The sequence below is a fragment of the Cinclus cinclus genome, chromosome 14 (assembly GCF_963662255.1).
Source record: "Cinclus cinclus chromosome 14, bCinCin1.1, whole genome shotgun sequence".
Taxonomy (NCBI): domain Eukaryota; kingdom Metazoa; phylum Chordata; class Aves; order Passeriformes; family Cinclidae; genus Cinclus; species Cinclus cinclus.
The window spans coordinates 16,144,716-16,160,856 of NC_085059.1; the positions used below are offsets into that span (position 1 = coordinate 16,144,716).

The 16,141-nt window shown below is 54.6% G+C and overlaps 1 protein-coding gene across 4 annotated transcripts in view; it reads left to right on the plus strand.

Moving 5' to 3' along the window:
- Positions 1-16,141, plus strand: part of LARP1 (La ribonucleoprotein 1, translational regulator) — a 45,481-nt gene that overhangs the window by 22,876 nt on the left and 6,464 nt on the right. For 2 of the 4 annotated variants that reach the window (XM_062502388.1, XM_062502391.1), the window contains exons 3-18: positions 5,659-5,720; positions 7,232-7,297; positions 8,032-8,203; positions 8,771-8,902; positions 9,078-9,221; positions 9,884-10,046; positions 10,266-10,410; positions 10,625-10,799; positions 11,636-11,805; positions 12,044-12,403; positions 13,550-13,673; positions 14,272-14,477; positions 14,571-14,677; positions 15,057-15,208; positions 15,470-15,614; positions 15,785-15,894. In XM_062502388.1, the coding sequence (XP_062358372.1) occupies positions 5,659-5,720; positions 7,232-7,297; positions 8,032-8,203; positions 8,771-8,902; positions 9,078-9,221; positions 9,884-10,046; positions 10,266-10,410; positions 10,625-10,799; positions 11,636-11,805; positions 12,044-12,403; positions 13,550-13,673; positions 14,272-14,477; positions 14,571-14,677; positions 15,057-15,208; positions 15,470-15,614; positions 15,785-15,894 (2,433 nt within the window). Of the gene's footprint in view, positions 1-5,658; positions 5,721-7,231; positions 7,298-8,031; positions 8,204-8,770; positions 8,918-9,038; positions 9,231-9,883; positions 10,047-10,265; positions 10,411-10,624; positions 10,800-11,635; positions 11,806-12,043; positions 12,404-13,549; positions 13,674-14,271; positions 14,478-14,570; positions 14,678-15,056; positions 15,209-15,469; positions 15,615-15,784; positions 15,895-16,141 lie in introns of all 4 variants that reach the window. The other 2 variants (XM_062502389.1, XM_062502390.1) reach the window with 2 other exon arrangements.

The window sequence follows — 16,141 nt, forward strand, 5'->3', positions numbered from 1 at the left end:
TAGAACGCCCAGGTGGGAGTGTTCTCATACTCTCCATGGAGCTGTCAGATGCCCTTTTTGAAGTTATTTTTAGCGAGTGATCTTTGCAGCAGTTGCAGAGCTTACATTGCAGAGAGGTGTAGGCAGCTCCTTGCTTCCTTTGCTGTTACAGTAGGGCTTGTACGGTGGAGCTTCTGCTGAGGAGCTGTGGAAAATTGCTTGGAAGGCTTTGAGCCATGGTACCTGCAGCTTATCTCCTGCTCCAGCTGAGCAGGCTTCCCATGTGCTTTACAAGCCTGAATCCTGCACAGCCTTCCACCTTAAGGATCCAGTCTTCTGCTTGATCCTGACCTTGGCCATTCTTCTGCAGTTTTTCTTGCATGTACAGGAAACTTCTGATATTGCTGAGGTGTTGCCGATATTCCTCTTACCTTTGTAAGCAAGGCCAAATGCTGCCTGCTGAGAGAGCTGAGACCATGTGCTGCAAGTGATGCGCGTGACTGTGGTTCTCTGCAGTCCACAGGAGCAGCTGGGAGCCCCTGTTGAGGAGACACCAACCCATTTGTGCTGGAAGATGTCCTTGCGATAACAGCTCATTTAAAGCTGTACCAGAACTCCATCCAGTGCTCTCTTGTTTCCCCCTCTGTGCACTCATGCGCCCCTCCGGCTGCTGCTGCGATTTGGTGGAAGGTAGAGCTGTAAAACACTGCAGACCTAGAGGAGGTGCATTCTGTGGGCTGAGCCTGTCCTGAGCCTTTCTGGCTCTGTGTGCCTTGTGATGCCTTCAGCAAAATGTGAGCATGCCAAGCAGTCAGTGCTATAAATCCCAGGCTTTTCTGCTCATGTGTGGAGCTGCAGCGACAAGTGTTTCCCATCTCAGCTCTGGCACGCAGCTGAGGCTGTGCTGGGAGCAGCTCCTTGGGAGGCAGGGCAGAGCTGGATCTGCTGATTGGTCTCTGGGGGTATCTGCACCTCTCTGCATACAGGGGTGCTACCAGATGGCTCTCTGGGGAGGCTGAGGTGCCCTCCCATCTGCTGATGCTTCCCAGCCCTTTCACAGCAAGGATTGTGTTGCCCACCACAGCCTCTTGATGATTCCAAAACAGAGTGCAACACCCACGAAAGGAGCATAATGTGTTTGCCCATCCCCTAAGGCTTCTCTGCCTGTAACTTCAGGGAGTCCTCTCTGGGATGGACTCAAAAATAAGAGTTGTGTCATTGTGTGCAAGAGGTGGGCTGCTGGTGAGAGCAGGGGGTGTTATTGGCTTGCAGGTCACATCTGGCCCGCAGGACTGGTCCTGCGAATGTCTCTGTCTGCTGTTGGTGGACATGAAGCTCACCAGCTGTGTTCTCTGATGGCTTGAGCAGGCTCAGGCTCCAAATCCTGCTCTGAGTGCATGGACAGTGATGAGTACCACAGTAGTCTCTGAATCCATGTCATGCTTCTGCTGCTGTGAAGATCAGGACACCCTGGGAGAGAGATTGCTTGAGGCCTGGAGCAAGGATGGGGACGGGTGGGGAATGCAGGTGGGGATGCACCTTTGGAGTGGTTCTCTGTTGGTTCCCTAGGTCTTCTTTTAGGCCAGGAAGGGGATTCTTGCAGCCACAGTGGAATCCTGGCAGGCATATCAGTACTCCAGGAGGGACTCTTCTGCCTCAGAAATTACTCTGAAGGACCTATCTCTCTCCTGGGAAAACTGCTAATCCCATCCTGAAACATTTTTCTCAGCTCACCTCTGTCCAAGCTTCACTTACTCTCTCACCTAAAAACCTTGATGCCAGAGTGGGTGTCCCGTTGTATTGGTTTTGATTTACAGTCTTCACATGTGCCAGGAGTGTTCTGTGGAGTGTGGGAAGGAGGGAGGATTGTTTGGAGAGAGAAGAGTGAAGTGGATCCTGGTGGACTGCTGGGCATGTGGCTGGCTGTCCCACACAGCACCCTCGAGCTCCTGCCAGGGCTCTGGGGAAACTGGGGATACTAGTTTGGCTCTTGCAAGCCCCATCAGGACCTGCATCACAGAGCATGCGCCCCTGCCTCAGCCCCTTCAGCACAAACTCCGGGCTCTTGGCTTGGAACCGCTTTTGCCAGCAGTTTCTGGTAGGTGCCAGGCTGTGGAGCAGGGAGCAGGAGCTTTCTGTCGACCTGGCTGCTGGCTAAGGAGGGGGTGCTGTGTCAGGGACGGTGTGCCAGAGCTGGGGACTCTGCATTCCTGCTGGGAGCCTGGGCTGCCCTCTGAGGCTGTCCCAGCTGCTGCTGGGGTTCTCAGAGCCCTTGTCTGCCCTTGCACGAGTGGTACACCTGGAGCAGGCATTACAGCATTCTTGCTATAGGTACAGGTATTTCTCCAGTAATGCCAGGTCTCTGCCCAGCACTGCAGATTTATTCCCCCTCTTCATTTATCTTCTCTAAAATTCCGTTATAAATTCCATTGGATGCAAGGAAAGGCAGAAAGCAGTTTCTGGGTGTTTGGTTTCATTTTCCCAGAGAAGGTAGTAGAAATGTCTCTTTGGCTGAGTTCAGTGGTCCTATGTCCCTGTCGGGGTGGAGCAACGTTTAGCTGTGGATCTGTTGTCAGTGGCTGTCTGGTCCTTGTGCAAGGGTTCTTCTTCCAGGTAAGAGGCGTTTGGTCACCTGGATGCCCCTGTGAGCCTCTCACCCCAGGGCTCTGTGCCCTGGCCAGTTGTGTGCTGCAGGAAAGCACAAGGGGTCTACCCAGCCTTGCCCTTGGTGTTTGTCAGCTGCATTGGGGATTGTGTGTCCAAATGAGTGAGTGCTCTGGCTGTGGCATGGCCACGGGAAGGGTTTGGCTGTGATAGCAGCATTGGGGCTGCTATGGGTGCTCCCACCTGTGCCTCATCCTCTTGGTTGCTAGGGAATAATCTCCTCGTGGCTGGGCAATCCCATTGCTGGGCAAATGATCAGGTTCTGGCTGCAGGAAGCAGATCAAAACTCGAGACCTGCTTTTCTGTTCTTGGCCGTGCCAGCATTTGCTCTGTGGTCGCAGGCAGAGCTGCTCCTTGCTACCCTGCCTGCTGTCCTCATGCCAGCCTCACAACACTGAAGCCCTGGCTCCTGCTGCAGCTGTTTTGTCTGTCCCCTCACACAGAGAGGCTCTGTTTTTCCGGGAGGTGGTCAGGCACTGCTAGTGCAATTGAAATTACTTACTGCCACCAAACAGATGCAAAAGGAGGGTTGGTTGTGAGACACCCGGAGGTCTGAGACATCTGTCAGCAGCTTTGAAAGGCTCGGCTGTGAACCAAGGCAGAATCCAGTGTCCCTTGCTGCTTGTGCTGAGCAGCACACACTTGCTCTCCACTTCCCAGGTTTTCCTGCAGGGGGTCTTTTCAGCTGAGGACCACAAGGTGCATTGCTGGTGCCCTTGGTTTTGTTGCTGTGCCCTGGAGGGTGCCAGACATGCATGGCCTCTGCTTGCCATGGTCTTGGCTCAGAAAGCAGATGCTGTGTCTGGCCGTGTCCACCAACACAGTCACACCCTCTGGGTTTCCTACTTTGGTCTCCACCATAAATGCTGGATCTCGCACGCCTGCAGCCCCAGCCTGGAGCAGCCTCTGCCGGACTGCAGCCTTTGCTTTGTGTTTTGTCTTCCGCAGTGCTCTGCAAATGCTAATTAGTCTTCTCAGCACCTCAGCGAGATAAGGGATCCCTGTTCATATCTTACAGATAAGGAAAGCGGCAGAACTTGTTTCAAACAATCTCCTCCCTCCCCCACAGAGATGCGGCCCCTGCAGCCTGTGCCCCTTTGTCCTCTTTCACTGCTGCTTGTGAGGCCCCTCTCACTGAGTAGTTCCCCAAAAAAAAGGCACGAGAACATCTACGGCTTGAGGGCTTCCGAGGTGAAGCAGCTGGAGGAAAGGGCTGGATGCCATTGCTGTGCTGTGGTGGGAGCAGGCACCTGGATGGGATCCTTGCAGGGGGAGAGGGAGCCCTGCTGTCCCCAGCCCTGGAGATCAGAGCCTGATCAGGCTGTGCCAGTCCCGTTGGAGCAGGCAGGGGTGCTCTGTATGTACGGCAAACCAGGCTGGCTGTGGGTTTGTGCTGTAGCTCCTGGTGCCTTTTGAAGCTATGTTTAGTTGGTGACATCTGTGGGTATTGAGTGGAGGATTTTGGGGACTGTTTTGAAAGCACTGGCTCTTCCTACACTAGCAGGGAAGTTTAAAAGCCTTGTGGCAAGCTTTGTGCCGTGGAGCCAGGATTCTCAATGAAGTGCACATGGAATAAATGAGGGACATGTGGAACTGCTGCTGCTCAAGAAGGGAGACACTGCAGGTGGGCTGGGGAGGTCCTGGGGAAAAAGAAGAGGATGCAGGAACCCAGTTGAGAGCTTGGACTCTTCTGGAGTTGAAATCCCCATGCAGCAGGAGCTATAGAGAAAGGAACTGGGGAAGGGGAGTGCACATGGCTCTGTCCTGCCATGTCTGCCTCTGCCTTATTGACACTTCAAAGCCTCCAGCTCTTAGCAGGGCCAGGATGAATCACTGGTTTCGAGGCTCAGAAGGAGACCGGTTTTGATCATCCAGGCAAAGTTGTCCAGCCTTTCGAAGGAGATCAAAGGCAGCTTTGAGCAGAGCTGAATAGGCTACTCAGGGTGTTTCCCGAGGCATCCCCAGATAGCCTGTGCTGATCCTCCCACCCTCACCCTGCCCCAGTCAGGGCTGCCTTTTTTCTGAGCAGAGCCGGTGAGTCAGCAGAAATCTTCATGCAGGAGCTTGGCACGGGCTGCCCTTGAGGGCAGGGCCCAGTGGGCTCTCCTCCCCCTGTGGAGCACCGGTGTCCTGGAGAAGACCCTCATCCCTGTCCTTGGGGTGGGTTTGTGTTGGCCACAGTTGGGCTTCTCTGTTGCTCAGACTCTGCGTGCCCTGTGTGAGCCTCATCAAAGACCTTGCAGCCAGACCTGAGGGACATACAGCAAGTTGTATTCCTGTTTCTGCTTGTAAAGAGGTGGTGGTGGTGTGTGAGCTGGAGCCAAGATGGGCCATGGTGAGGTTGAGATCTTGACTTGCTGTGAGGTCTGTGGTGGTGTGAACCCTAATAATCTCACTCTGATGTGTTAAAACACCCCAGAGGTGCTTCAGTGCCTAAATACTTTTGGCTGTAGCAGGATTTAGACACTTGATGTATCTGGCTCATTCTCTCTGTACATTTACTCTCTTGAACTTGCTGTACCTGCTGGGATGCCTGACTTCAAACCAGGATTCAGCAGCCACAGACTTGTATCTCTCTGTCAGAGCCTGCTCTGCTCTTTGGGAGCACTGGCCTGATGGTGCTGTGATGGGCCTTGGCTTTTCAAGGGCATGTTTGTTTTGCTGTTCTGTGGGTGCTTTGCAGCCTGAGCTGAGCTCCTTGTGCCCCCTCTTCCCTGGCTGGCAAGGGCAGGAGGGGGAGGGCAGACCTAAGGCAGGGAATGCCTTCCTGCAGCAGGATGGGGTTAAAAGTCCATCTCTGGACCACCTGGATTGATTGGTCAGGAATTTTCTGATCTTATGGGGCAGTTCTGAGACTCCACTCAGGAGCTGGCTGTTTTTATTTACCTTTTCCTCTTGGCCCTCCTTTGCTGAAGAGGGAGCTGCTTTGCTTCCTACCCATTCCTCTCCAGAGCCAACACTCCCACCCACAACCCTCGGCTGTGTTTTAACACTTCTGTTGTCCTTCTCTTGCAGAACTTACAACTCCAGCGAAAGTGGTGAGGGCTGCCAACCCGAGACAGAGGAAAGGAAGCAAGGTAAGGCTGTGCTTGCTCTCCTCTCACTTGCTCCCAGTTTCTGGTGCAGTTGTCAGGACTGTATGAGCCTTTCGAGGGTCTGGAGAGCAGAGCTCTCCCTTCACAAGCGTGGTTGTGGAGAGGCTGATGTGCTTACCTTGTTCTTCATCTCTTCACCATTTTAGGGGTCTTGCATGCTGCTTTGACTGGTTTTCTGCCCACTAGGTCATGGGAGACCTTCTCACCTCCCCTCTAACAGGCACTTGCACTCCTGGATATGGGAAACCTCTCACCCCACTGCAAGGACACCCCAAATTCTTTGTGGGCTCAGCCTGTGCCCAGCTCTTCAATGAAGGCAGGATGGTGACAGTGGTGTGCCTGCAGCTCTGTCCTTCCCTGTACAGTCTGTTCCTCCTTGGGGAATTGATGTCAAAGTGACTCCTCTGGAGGAGCCAGGGCAATTTGTTCCAGGGAATCAGTGGTGCTGGAGGGACAGTTTCTTTTGGGGCACAGCAGGGACAGGGGCTCTTGGTGTTGGCTCCCAGCAGCCAGTGGAGATGTATCTGCAACTTGATAGGACTTTCCCTCTCTATTCCATTTTGGAGAGAGAAGGGCCCTGGGGATGGAAGGTGCTCCTGTCTGTGAAACAGGCATGGCCCTGCAGTGGAAATTGTTTTCCCAGGAAATTTGCCTCCTGGGCAGAGGAGCATGGCACCTGCATGTAAAGATGTGTTCTCCTGCGGGATAAAAAATTATTTTTACTCCAAATTAATTCAGAAATAACAATTCCACAAGGGCAAGGAGGAGTTTCTGTGCCCAGATAAACTCAGTGCCCAGCCATGATTCATTTGGTCCCTGGGCAGCTGTTTGGCTTCTTTTCTGTGTCCTGCAGGTCCTCTGAAACCTGAGAGATAGAAATTATAGTAGTGAACAGGTCATTCATTCAGCAGAGAAGTAGTTGATGTTCCCCCATGGGGTGATTGTAATGAGGGAGTTCCTTTTGCCTGCTTGAATTTTCTCACCCACTCTGAGACCATCCCCTTGCTTTGTTGGCAGCACATGGTGATTGTAGTTGGGCACTTCATTGGGGCTGTGCCTGGCTCTGACTGCCACTGGGTGGAAGAGCTTGTTCAGTGGGATGTAGTTGCTTCAGGTGTATTTAGAATGCTGTAAGCTCGAGTGCTTTCCCTGTCCAAGAGATGTGCCTGTGACTTAGTGAATTACCCTGGGCAACTTGCTGCCAAATGCTGCTGCTGGGGCAGAATATTTGTTGAGAGGCTGGGAGTTTGCAGGAGTGGTGGCAGCCTCATTACCGCATCTGAGGGACATAAACTTGTCTGCACCTATTTGGAATTAGTTCAGAGTTCCTGCTTTCATGGGGAGAGGGGCTGTATACATGCAGTGTGGGTGTCCCCCTCCAGCCTCCTGGAGACAGCTGTTTGTGGGACAGTGGGGGGTGGAAAGCATTCTTCCCTTCTGCAGGGAACACCTGCAGCTTTGTGCACTAATGGAACCTTTCTCTTTGCCACAAGGTTGGTGACTTTGGTGATGCCACAAATTGGCCAACACCTGGAGAAATAGCCCACAAGAGTGTCCAGGTGAGAACACAGAACCACTGTATGAGCAGGATAAGGCCCTTGCAGACCTCCCTGTCTGTCTGGAAGCGCTGGCCAAGCCAGGCCATTTGGGGTGCTGAGTGTCAGTGTGGAGCAGCCAGGAATAGTGTGCAGGGAATTTCCTTTTAGGGCTGCCCATGTGGCAGACTCCCTCCCTCAGTGCTATTCTGGGAACCTGGACCCCTGTCTAAACCCTGGGCTGGCTGAAGCAGGTAGGCCAGCTCATAGACCTGCTCTCCTCAGGACTGCTCTGTGCAGGAAGGGACTGGGCCAAAGTAAGGAGTTCCACAGGAGGAACTGAAAATGCAGGAGAAAGGTTTGGTGTGCTGAAGGGGTTCAGCGCTTCCTCCCTGCTGAGGACATGGGTGTCATTAAAACCTTTCTATTTTTGGATGCTGCTCTGCTAGCTCCTGGCTGTCTGTCAGGACAAGGTGGTCACTCACCCTTTTGCCCCTGGGGCAGTCTGGTCCCTTACAGGACAAACCCATCCATGCGCATGAGGTCTCCCTGTCAGCCCATCTTGGTGTCTCAGTTGAGCCCTTGCCCTGCTTAGCCATGAGCCCTTCCCTTGGAGCAGGATAGCTCTGGGAGATACATAGCAGGAGTGCACCCAGCCTAGGGCAAAGTCTTCCTGCTCCTGCTGGGACAGTTAGGTCTGCCCCCAGCTCCTCACTATTCCCACCTCTCACATCTTTGCTGCACTGGTGTGTCCCCAGCAGCCACACAAAACACCGTCCCTTCGGAAGCTGCCTGTCAAGAAAGACATGAAAGAGCAGGAAAAGGGGGATGGGAGTGATGGCAAAGAGAGCCTGAAAACCAAATCGGATGAGTCTGGGGAGGAGAAAAATGGCGATGATGACAACCAGAAGTCAGCCCAGAAGAAGAAAGGTAAGGCAGGAACTGGTGGGGACAGTCCCCCAGGCTCAGCTTGTCTCCCTCTTCCTGAGTCAAAGGCAGGTTGGAGGCATCCTCTGCCTTTCCTGGAGGCGTTGCTGCAGGATATGATCCCAGTGCAGGGACAGCTGTGGGAAAAGGTGTTTGCAGGCTTCAGGTGTCATTTTGGTGGGAGCAGGTGGGGCAGGACAATGTAGGGGCAGGGCAGGAGCTCCATGGTAGCACAGAACATCCCTCACTGTGCGTTATATCAACCGTGGTTGACACGTGGGCTTGGTCTGGCCTGAGCCCGGGCAGGCAGAAAGGGGCAGAGGAAGGACAAGTGCAGTGACTATTGCCACAGGCAAGTTCTGACTCATGTCCCTCCATGTCTCAGAGTTCTGGTCACAGCTTTTCTACATCCAGTGAGGCTTGGAGGGGTGTCAGAGAACAGGGTCTGTCCAACAGGCCCTGCTGCTTTCTCTCCTCCGTGTGTGGGGGCAGTGTGGCAAGAGGGGGCTGCGGGGGAGGAAGCAGATGCAGTCTGAACCTGTGTCACACCCAAACCCTGTCCTTTTGCAGGCAACAAACACAAGTGGGTCCCTCTGCAGATAGACATGAAGTCAGAGGTGCCTAGGGACAAAACGGCCTCTCGGAACAACCGGCAAAACGAGCAGCACAGGCACCCTTCCAACAACCGCAGCGAGCTCAAAGGTGAGGGCTCAGGCTGGGGACCTGCTCCTGGCCTGGCCACGGGGCAGAGCAAGCCCTGGTGCCCAGGGGGGCAACTTTGCTGCATTCAGAGGGCTCTGGGTGTAGTGGGCTTGTTCCAGGGAGGTGCTGTCATGCCCTCACACCCCTCCTGCCTCTCCTTCCCCGTGTGCTGCAGGATGGCACCCTGACAACAAGCACGAGCGCAGCTGGCAGGACCATGATGAGACCTCCAGCGTGAAGAGCGAGGGAGGGGCCGTGCGAGGAACCTTCCGGGGCCGAGGCCGCGGCCGGGGCAGGGGCCGTGGCCGTGGCAGAGGAGGTGAGCGCTGTGTGTGTGCTCTTGTGACTGCAGGGAGAGTGACACAGCGTGCAGAGCTCTGTGTCTGTGTGCCTGAGAGATGTGGGGCTCTAAAATGGGCTGGGGAGGGCAGAGTGCTCCAGAGATACAGGGGAATATTGTGGCAGCTCATTTCAGCTGGTAAGTTAGGCTGCTGTTAACAAAGCAAATAATTCTTACTAGTATTTTATAAAATGTCTTTATAAAATAATATGTGTTCCTGCTACTCAAGAGAAGCTCTTTTTCATGTTTTCTGCCCCTTGCAATACCTCTGTGAGCAGGAGTTGAAGCATGTTGATGAAGGCTTTATGCCATTTGAGAGCCAAGCAGGAGTCATAGCTTGGGCGAGGAAGAGCATCTGCCCTGGCATTTGGCTGGGCAGTGTCTGTGCTAACACTGTTGCAGCTTCAGTGTAGGGCCTTCATGTGTCACCTGGACTTCCCAGTTGCCCTTGGGTAAGAGGGTTCCTGGCCTCTTCTGTGGCAGAGAGCAGGAGTATGAGGGAAGTGGGTGCTCCACTGTGGGCTTCCTGGGGATCCTCAGGAGGAGGGAAGTATTTGTGCAGGAGTCCAGCCCCATCTGGCAGTGCAGCCTGTTTGGCAGGTCCCAGGGTCTCTGTGCTGACCCTTCCTGGTGTCTCCCAGGGCACTTCGACTACCAGTACGGATACCGGAAATTCGAGGGCTCGGACAGCTCCCGCACCCAGAAGTACGCCAGCAACATCACCTACTACTTCGACAACATCAGCAGTGCTGAGCTCTACAGCGTGGACCAGGAGCTGCTCAAGGACTACATCAAGAGGCAGATGTGAGCACCACCTCCTGTCCTTGCTGGGTGTGGGGACTGTGCAGCCAATCCCATGGGAAGGGTTAGAGCCGAGGTGTTGACTGTCCTTTGCTTCCCGCACCAGTCACGTCTGGGCTCCCCGGGCTTGCTCCCCTCAGTGTGTGCATGGGTTATTTCCTTTGGGGGTGCCCAGGGGATGGTGGTTTGGGGCTTCCTCTCAGTGACATGTTGTCCATGCAGAGAATATTACTTCAGTGTGGACAACCTGGAGCGAGACTTCTTCCTGCGCCGCAAGATGGACTCGGATGGCTTCCTGCCCATCACGCTGATCGCCAGCTTCCACCGCGTGCAGGCGCTGACCACCGACATTAGCCTCATCATCAAGGTGAGGGCAAGGAAAGGTGACCTTTCCTCCTGGTTCTGCTTCTCACCACCCCTGTGTAATGCCTGCTCGCTGTGGATGAGGTACAAGTGAAGCCTTCCCTTGTCCTTGACTTGCTCCTGCCCCCTATTAGTCCTCCCAGGGAGGAATGGCTTAGGCTGACCTCCTCAATATACCGAAGCAAGCCCCTAAGTTAACCAAGTGCTGCTTGCTCCAGGCTCTGAAGGACAGCAAGGTGGTGGAAATTGTGGATGAGAAGATCAGGAGAAAAGAGCAGCCAGAAAAATGGGCTCTGCCTGGCCCTCCTATGGCAGACTACACACAGACAGACTTCTCACAGTTCATCAATTGCCCTGAGTTTGTGCCCCGGCAGAGCTTCCAGAAAGAGACTGGTGAGTACTGGGAGAATGTGGGTGGAGGTGTGGTTACAGTGCTAGGACTGCAGCACAACTGAGACCCTGACAGTCAGGAGTGTTCCCAGGGCAGGGCTCTGCCACTGTCTTTCTGCTTGGTCGTGGGAGGTGGTGTGGGGTCTGTCCTTGGACTCCCAGAATTTTGCTGGCTCCAGACGTGGGGTAATGTGAGAGTCTGAGTGTGGCTTGTCCTCTGTTGGGGCTGAAGGGATTAAAAGGGAGTCAGTCCTGCTGAAAGTCTCTTGGCTTGCCTGGAAATAGTCTATAACTGCTGGGCAGAGCAGAGGTCACCTGTGAATCCATCCTTCCTTTACTGGTTGAGGAGATACTGGGCACAAATTGGGCAGCAGGTGTGGAACTGTTGACCAAGTGCTGCAGAAAGGTCTTCTGTCCTTCATGGACTTCCTATGCTCTTGTCACCCTATCCCATGGGGGCTGACAGGAGCCCAGGGCTGGACCAGAGATCCCACGTGAAGGATCTTGGTGGTGTCATTAAGAGTTTTGACGGGAGAAGATCTGGCTGAAGACTCTTGGGAAGACTTCCCAGAGAGCAGCAGAGCTGCTTTAGAGCTTTGTGTGTCTGGGAAGCTGCCACCTGTTCCCAGCAAAGCTGTGTGGCCACCCCTGGCATCATAGCCTTAACTGGAGATTCCCACTCTAGCAGTTGTGGGCACTGTGCTGGTAAACCTTGGCCACTGTATGCCAGTTAGTCTGCAGGCTGTGCCATGCTGCCAGAATGGTTGGGTAATTTATAGCTGCATCCCCTGGGTTCCCTCCCTCCCTCTAAAGCAGTTTGTGGCTCTTGTTGGCTCCAGAGTCTGCTCCAGGCTCCCCACGTCCTGCCAGCCCAGTCCCCACCAAAACAGAGGAGGTCAGTAACCTGAAGACAATGCCCAAGGGCCTGTCCACCAGTCTCCCAGACCTGGATTCAGAGACATGGATTGAAGTGAAGAAGAGACCCCGACCTTCCCCAGCCAGGCCCAAGGTAAATGATGTAGGAGCTGTTGCACTGGGAGTCTGCCAGTGACTGGGGTGACTTGAGTGATGCATGGGCAGGCTTCAGTCAAGCAGGGTCTGTTAGGAGTGATGTCCCACTCTGTCCTGTTTCCATCTGAGCCCCTTTGGAGCTGCTCCTCAGTGGGGTAACAAAACAAGGGGCGAGAGCCAGGTCTTGTGTCACTGTGTGGTCTTTACCCTGTGTCACCCTTGCCCCCTACCTGCAGAAGCCAGAAGAGTCAAAGACGCCACAGCAGCAGAAGCAAAAGGACCAAGATGAACCTGAGGAGCTCGACTTTCTGTTCGATGAGGAGATGGAGCAGATGGATGGCCGCAAGAACACCTTCACTGACTGGTCAGACGAAGACTCAGATTACGAGATCGACGACCGCGACGTCAACAAGATCCTCATCGTGACACAGACCCCTCCGTACCTGCGCCGGCATCCCGGCGGGGACCGGACTGGCAACCACACGTCCAGGGCTAAAATGAGCTCAGAGCTGGCCAAGGTGATCAATGATGGGCTGTACTACTATGAGCAGGACCTGTGGACAGAGCAGTTTGAGCCAGAGTATTCACAGATCAAGGTGAGAGCGGCTGACCCGAGGATGGGAGGGATCCGTGTGAGCTGTGGGGAGCCCTGTGTGCAGCAGTGGCTGCTGGGCTGGGGTGGAAAGGGCAGTGCAGTGGGTTACAGCCTACTTGTGGGGTAGAGCTAAGCTGGGATTAGTTTTCTTGCGGTGTTTGGGATTCTTGGCTCCCAGCATCGTGTTTGGCCATACCAGGGATAAACACCCTCTATGCTGTAAGCAGAGGTGAGGCTACAGCCCATAAGCAAAGTGCCAGTAGTGAGGTGACCTGGAATGTGGGGCCCGTTGTTCTGCTGCCAGGATCTCGGCTGGCAGTGCCAGATTTGTGAGGAGAACTGGGTGTCTCTGCACTGCCCTTAGTCCCCTGTGCTTTGCAGCACAGTCTGTTGGAGACTCCGTGTGTTGGAGATGGATTCATAGGTGGCTGGGCTGCACTTGGCCTATGCTCTTCTCCATTTTGGTGTCAGTTTGCATATAGACATGGGCTTTTTATAGAAAGCCCATCTGCCGTTTTGAAACGTTTGGGTCCCATCTTGGTGACTCTCACTTCTGGGGACTTGCCTAGACTCATTTAGTGACAGAAATCGTGGCTGTGGGGTGGGTTGACTTGTTGGAGCTCCCAGCTGGGCTCAGTTCTTTCAGGTTTGATACGTGGCCCACTGCTGAAGTAGTGCTGCTCTCTGAGGGGACAGGAGGTGAGGGTGACAGGGACAGTGTGTGTTGGGTTTGGGTCCTTCAGATCCATGGGAACATTGTGCCCTGCTGCCATTGTGGCTGTGAGGATGGGGGAGGGGGGGGGGGCTCTAGGGACGCAAGATGGTGATGGAGGTCCTGTCCAAAAATGGGTCACTGAGCTTAACTTGAGCTTTACTGCACTGGCTCTGACCATGGTAAAAGCCTGAGAGAAGCAGGTGTTGGTTAGTGAAGCTGCCTTGTGGGATCCCTGAAAGCTTGGCAGCATCAATGGCTCAGATGCAGTGCCCAGTTTTCTGTCTGATGCATCTCCCCCTCCTGCCCCTGTGTCCTCTGGGCACCCAGGCTCTGTGACTGCCCTCGGGGCCCAGTGTTGTGGCTACTGCTCAAGTAGAGCCGTGGTTGTGATGGGGTAAGTGATTTCTTCACCATTTTCTTCCTCCAATGCAGCAAGAGGTGGAGAACTTCAAGAAGGTGAATATGATCAGCAGGGAGCAGTTTGACACCCTGACCCCAGAGCCACCTGTGGATCCAAATCAGGAAGTCCCTCCTGGTCCCCCCAGGTTCCAGCAAGGTAAGAGATACGGGGTGTGAATGGATGTGAAATTTATCTAGGCTTCTCATGCTGAGAGGTTCTTGGAGGTTGGGTAGCAGCTGGGGAGAAGGAACTGGGGTCACAGGTGTGGTGGATTTATCTAGTGACAGAGTTTACAGGATATTGTGAGTTGCATCTTTCCCAAATTAGTGATGCTCTTCCAGCTGAATGCTGTGGGGCTCTAGAAGAGGAGCCCAAAAACAGGGGTGTCCTAGTGGAGTGAGGGAACTGTGGCAGACTCAGATGCAGTTCCTGGGATTTGGCTTTCATCTTAGACCCTCTCTGAGTACTTGGAATGCAGCTGCCTGCTGGACCTTGTTTGCCTGTGAGACACCAGTGCTGTGTCCTTGGGGACAGGGATTTGTTGCTGTTGTTAACCACTAGTAAGCAGATACCTTGTGGGGAACTCTTTGCATCTGCTGCTAGGATTTGGGCTTTCTGGCCAAACTGGATTTCAGGCTGCTTGTCTGGGAGGGCTGGGATGTGTCCCTGTGTTCCTGCCCCATCTGCTGGGATGGGGGTGACACTGGGGTGCCCAGAGCCCAGGCTGACCCAGGGTGGGGGTTTCTCCCTGCAGTACCTACAGACGCTTTGGCCAACAAGCTCTTCGGAGTCCCTGAGCCCTCCACCATCGCCCGCTCTTTGCCCACGACTGTCCCAGAATCACCCAACTACCGCAACGCCAGGACCCCCCGCACCCCGCGCACCCCTCAGCTCAAGGACCCGACGCAGACGCCCCGGTTCTACCCAGTGGTGAAGGAGGGCAGGACGATAGATGCCAAGGTGGGAGCAGGCTGGGCTGGGGGACAGCAACTGGGGCTCCCAGCTGGGGCCTGAGGAGGAAGGAACATATCCGTGATGCACCATGTCTTGCAGACTCCACGGAAGAGGAAGACGAGGCACAGTTCGAACCCTCCGATGGAGTGCCACGTGGGCTGGGTGATGGACTCCAGGGAGCACAGGCCCCGGACTGCCTCCATCAGGTACCCGAGCAGGACTGCAGGATCGTGGAGGAGGCAGAAATGGGAAAGGGAGTGAGTGTGGAAAGAAGGGGAAAGGCAGCGTCTGGTCTTGCAGGGGAGGCCACCTGTTGGGTGACTGCAGAAAGGACAGGGATCAAACCTGCCCCTCCTGGAAAGGACTGGGGGAAATCTGTAGCCTTGGGGAATAGCAAAATGAGACTTGATTAGAAACATAGGTCCCCTTCCTAGTATGCTGCTCCATGGCTCATGTCCCAAACCCAGGGTAGTGACAGGGTGTGGGTGGGTGGGTGGGACCAACAGACAGGTGGGGTGGAGGTGACCCCTCCCCTCCCCTGGGTGATGCCAAGGAAGGGTGCTGACAGGGGCCTCTCATGCTCAGCTCCAGCCCCTCGGAGGGGACCCCAGCCGTCGGGAGTTACGGCTGCACCCCGCAGTCCCTGCCCAAGTTCCAGCATCCCTCACACGAGCTGCTCAAGGAGAACGGCTTCACACAACACGTCTACCACAAGTACCGGCGGCGCTGCCTTAACGGTAGGGACCCTGCACTGAGGGGTGGGACAGGGTGTCCGTGCTGGAGACAGGAACACGGCAGGGATGGACACAGGCAGCGCCCTGCAGGAGAGTCCTGCTGGCAGCTGCTGCGTCCCCGCGGTTTGTGGGGAGCGTGGGCTGTGCTCCCTGTGTCCAGTGCTGGGGCTGGTTGTCATCACAGTGCTACAGGGCCCTCCTGCACATGAGTCCCTGACTCTGGGGGAGGACTGGCTTTGTAAAGATCCCCTCTTCCCCAAACAGAGCGAAAACGACTGGGCATTGGTCAGTCCCAGGAGATGAACACGCTTTTCCGGTTCTGGTCCTTCTTCCTGCGAGATCACTTCAACAAGAAAATGTATGAGGAGTTCAAGCAACTGGCTGTGGAGGATGGGAAGGAGGGATACAGGTAAGAAAGGAGTAGCAGAGTGGCCTTTTCTAAGGGTTTGGCCTTTTACAGGGTTCACAGCAAATTAAGGCAGTGCTTCTGCCTTGCTTGAGGGTAGGTCTGGGGTTGTCCTGCTGCTGCCCTGTGTTGTGTGCATTAGTGTCTGATTGCATGTGCTGCTCCCTTCCCAGGTACGGTCTGGAGTGCCTTTTCAGATACTACAGCTACGGGCTGGAGAAGAAATTCCGGCCAGACATATTTAAGGACTTCCAAGAAGAGACCATCAAGGATTATGAAGCTGGTAGGTGCCTCCTTTGGCTTCCTTGGGACTGGCAGTGGTGTAGCTCAGCTGTATGGTGCTCCTGAGCCTCTTGTCATCATTTTGGGGAAGCCACGTAGTGCTGTACGTTGAGGATTGGGATGTCCTGTTGCTCATTTCACAGGAGAGGGTTGAGTATCAGCTTTCTGAAGATTACTGGGGGGTTGGAGGAGGGAAGTGGGAGGCTGTAGCTCTCCCAAAGCATTCCTGTAGAGGCACAGTTTCCTGT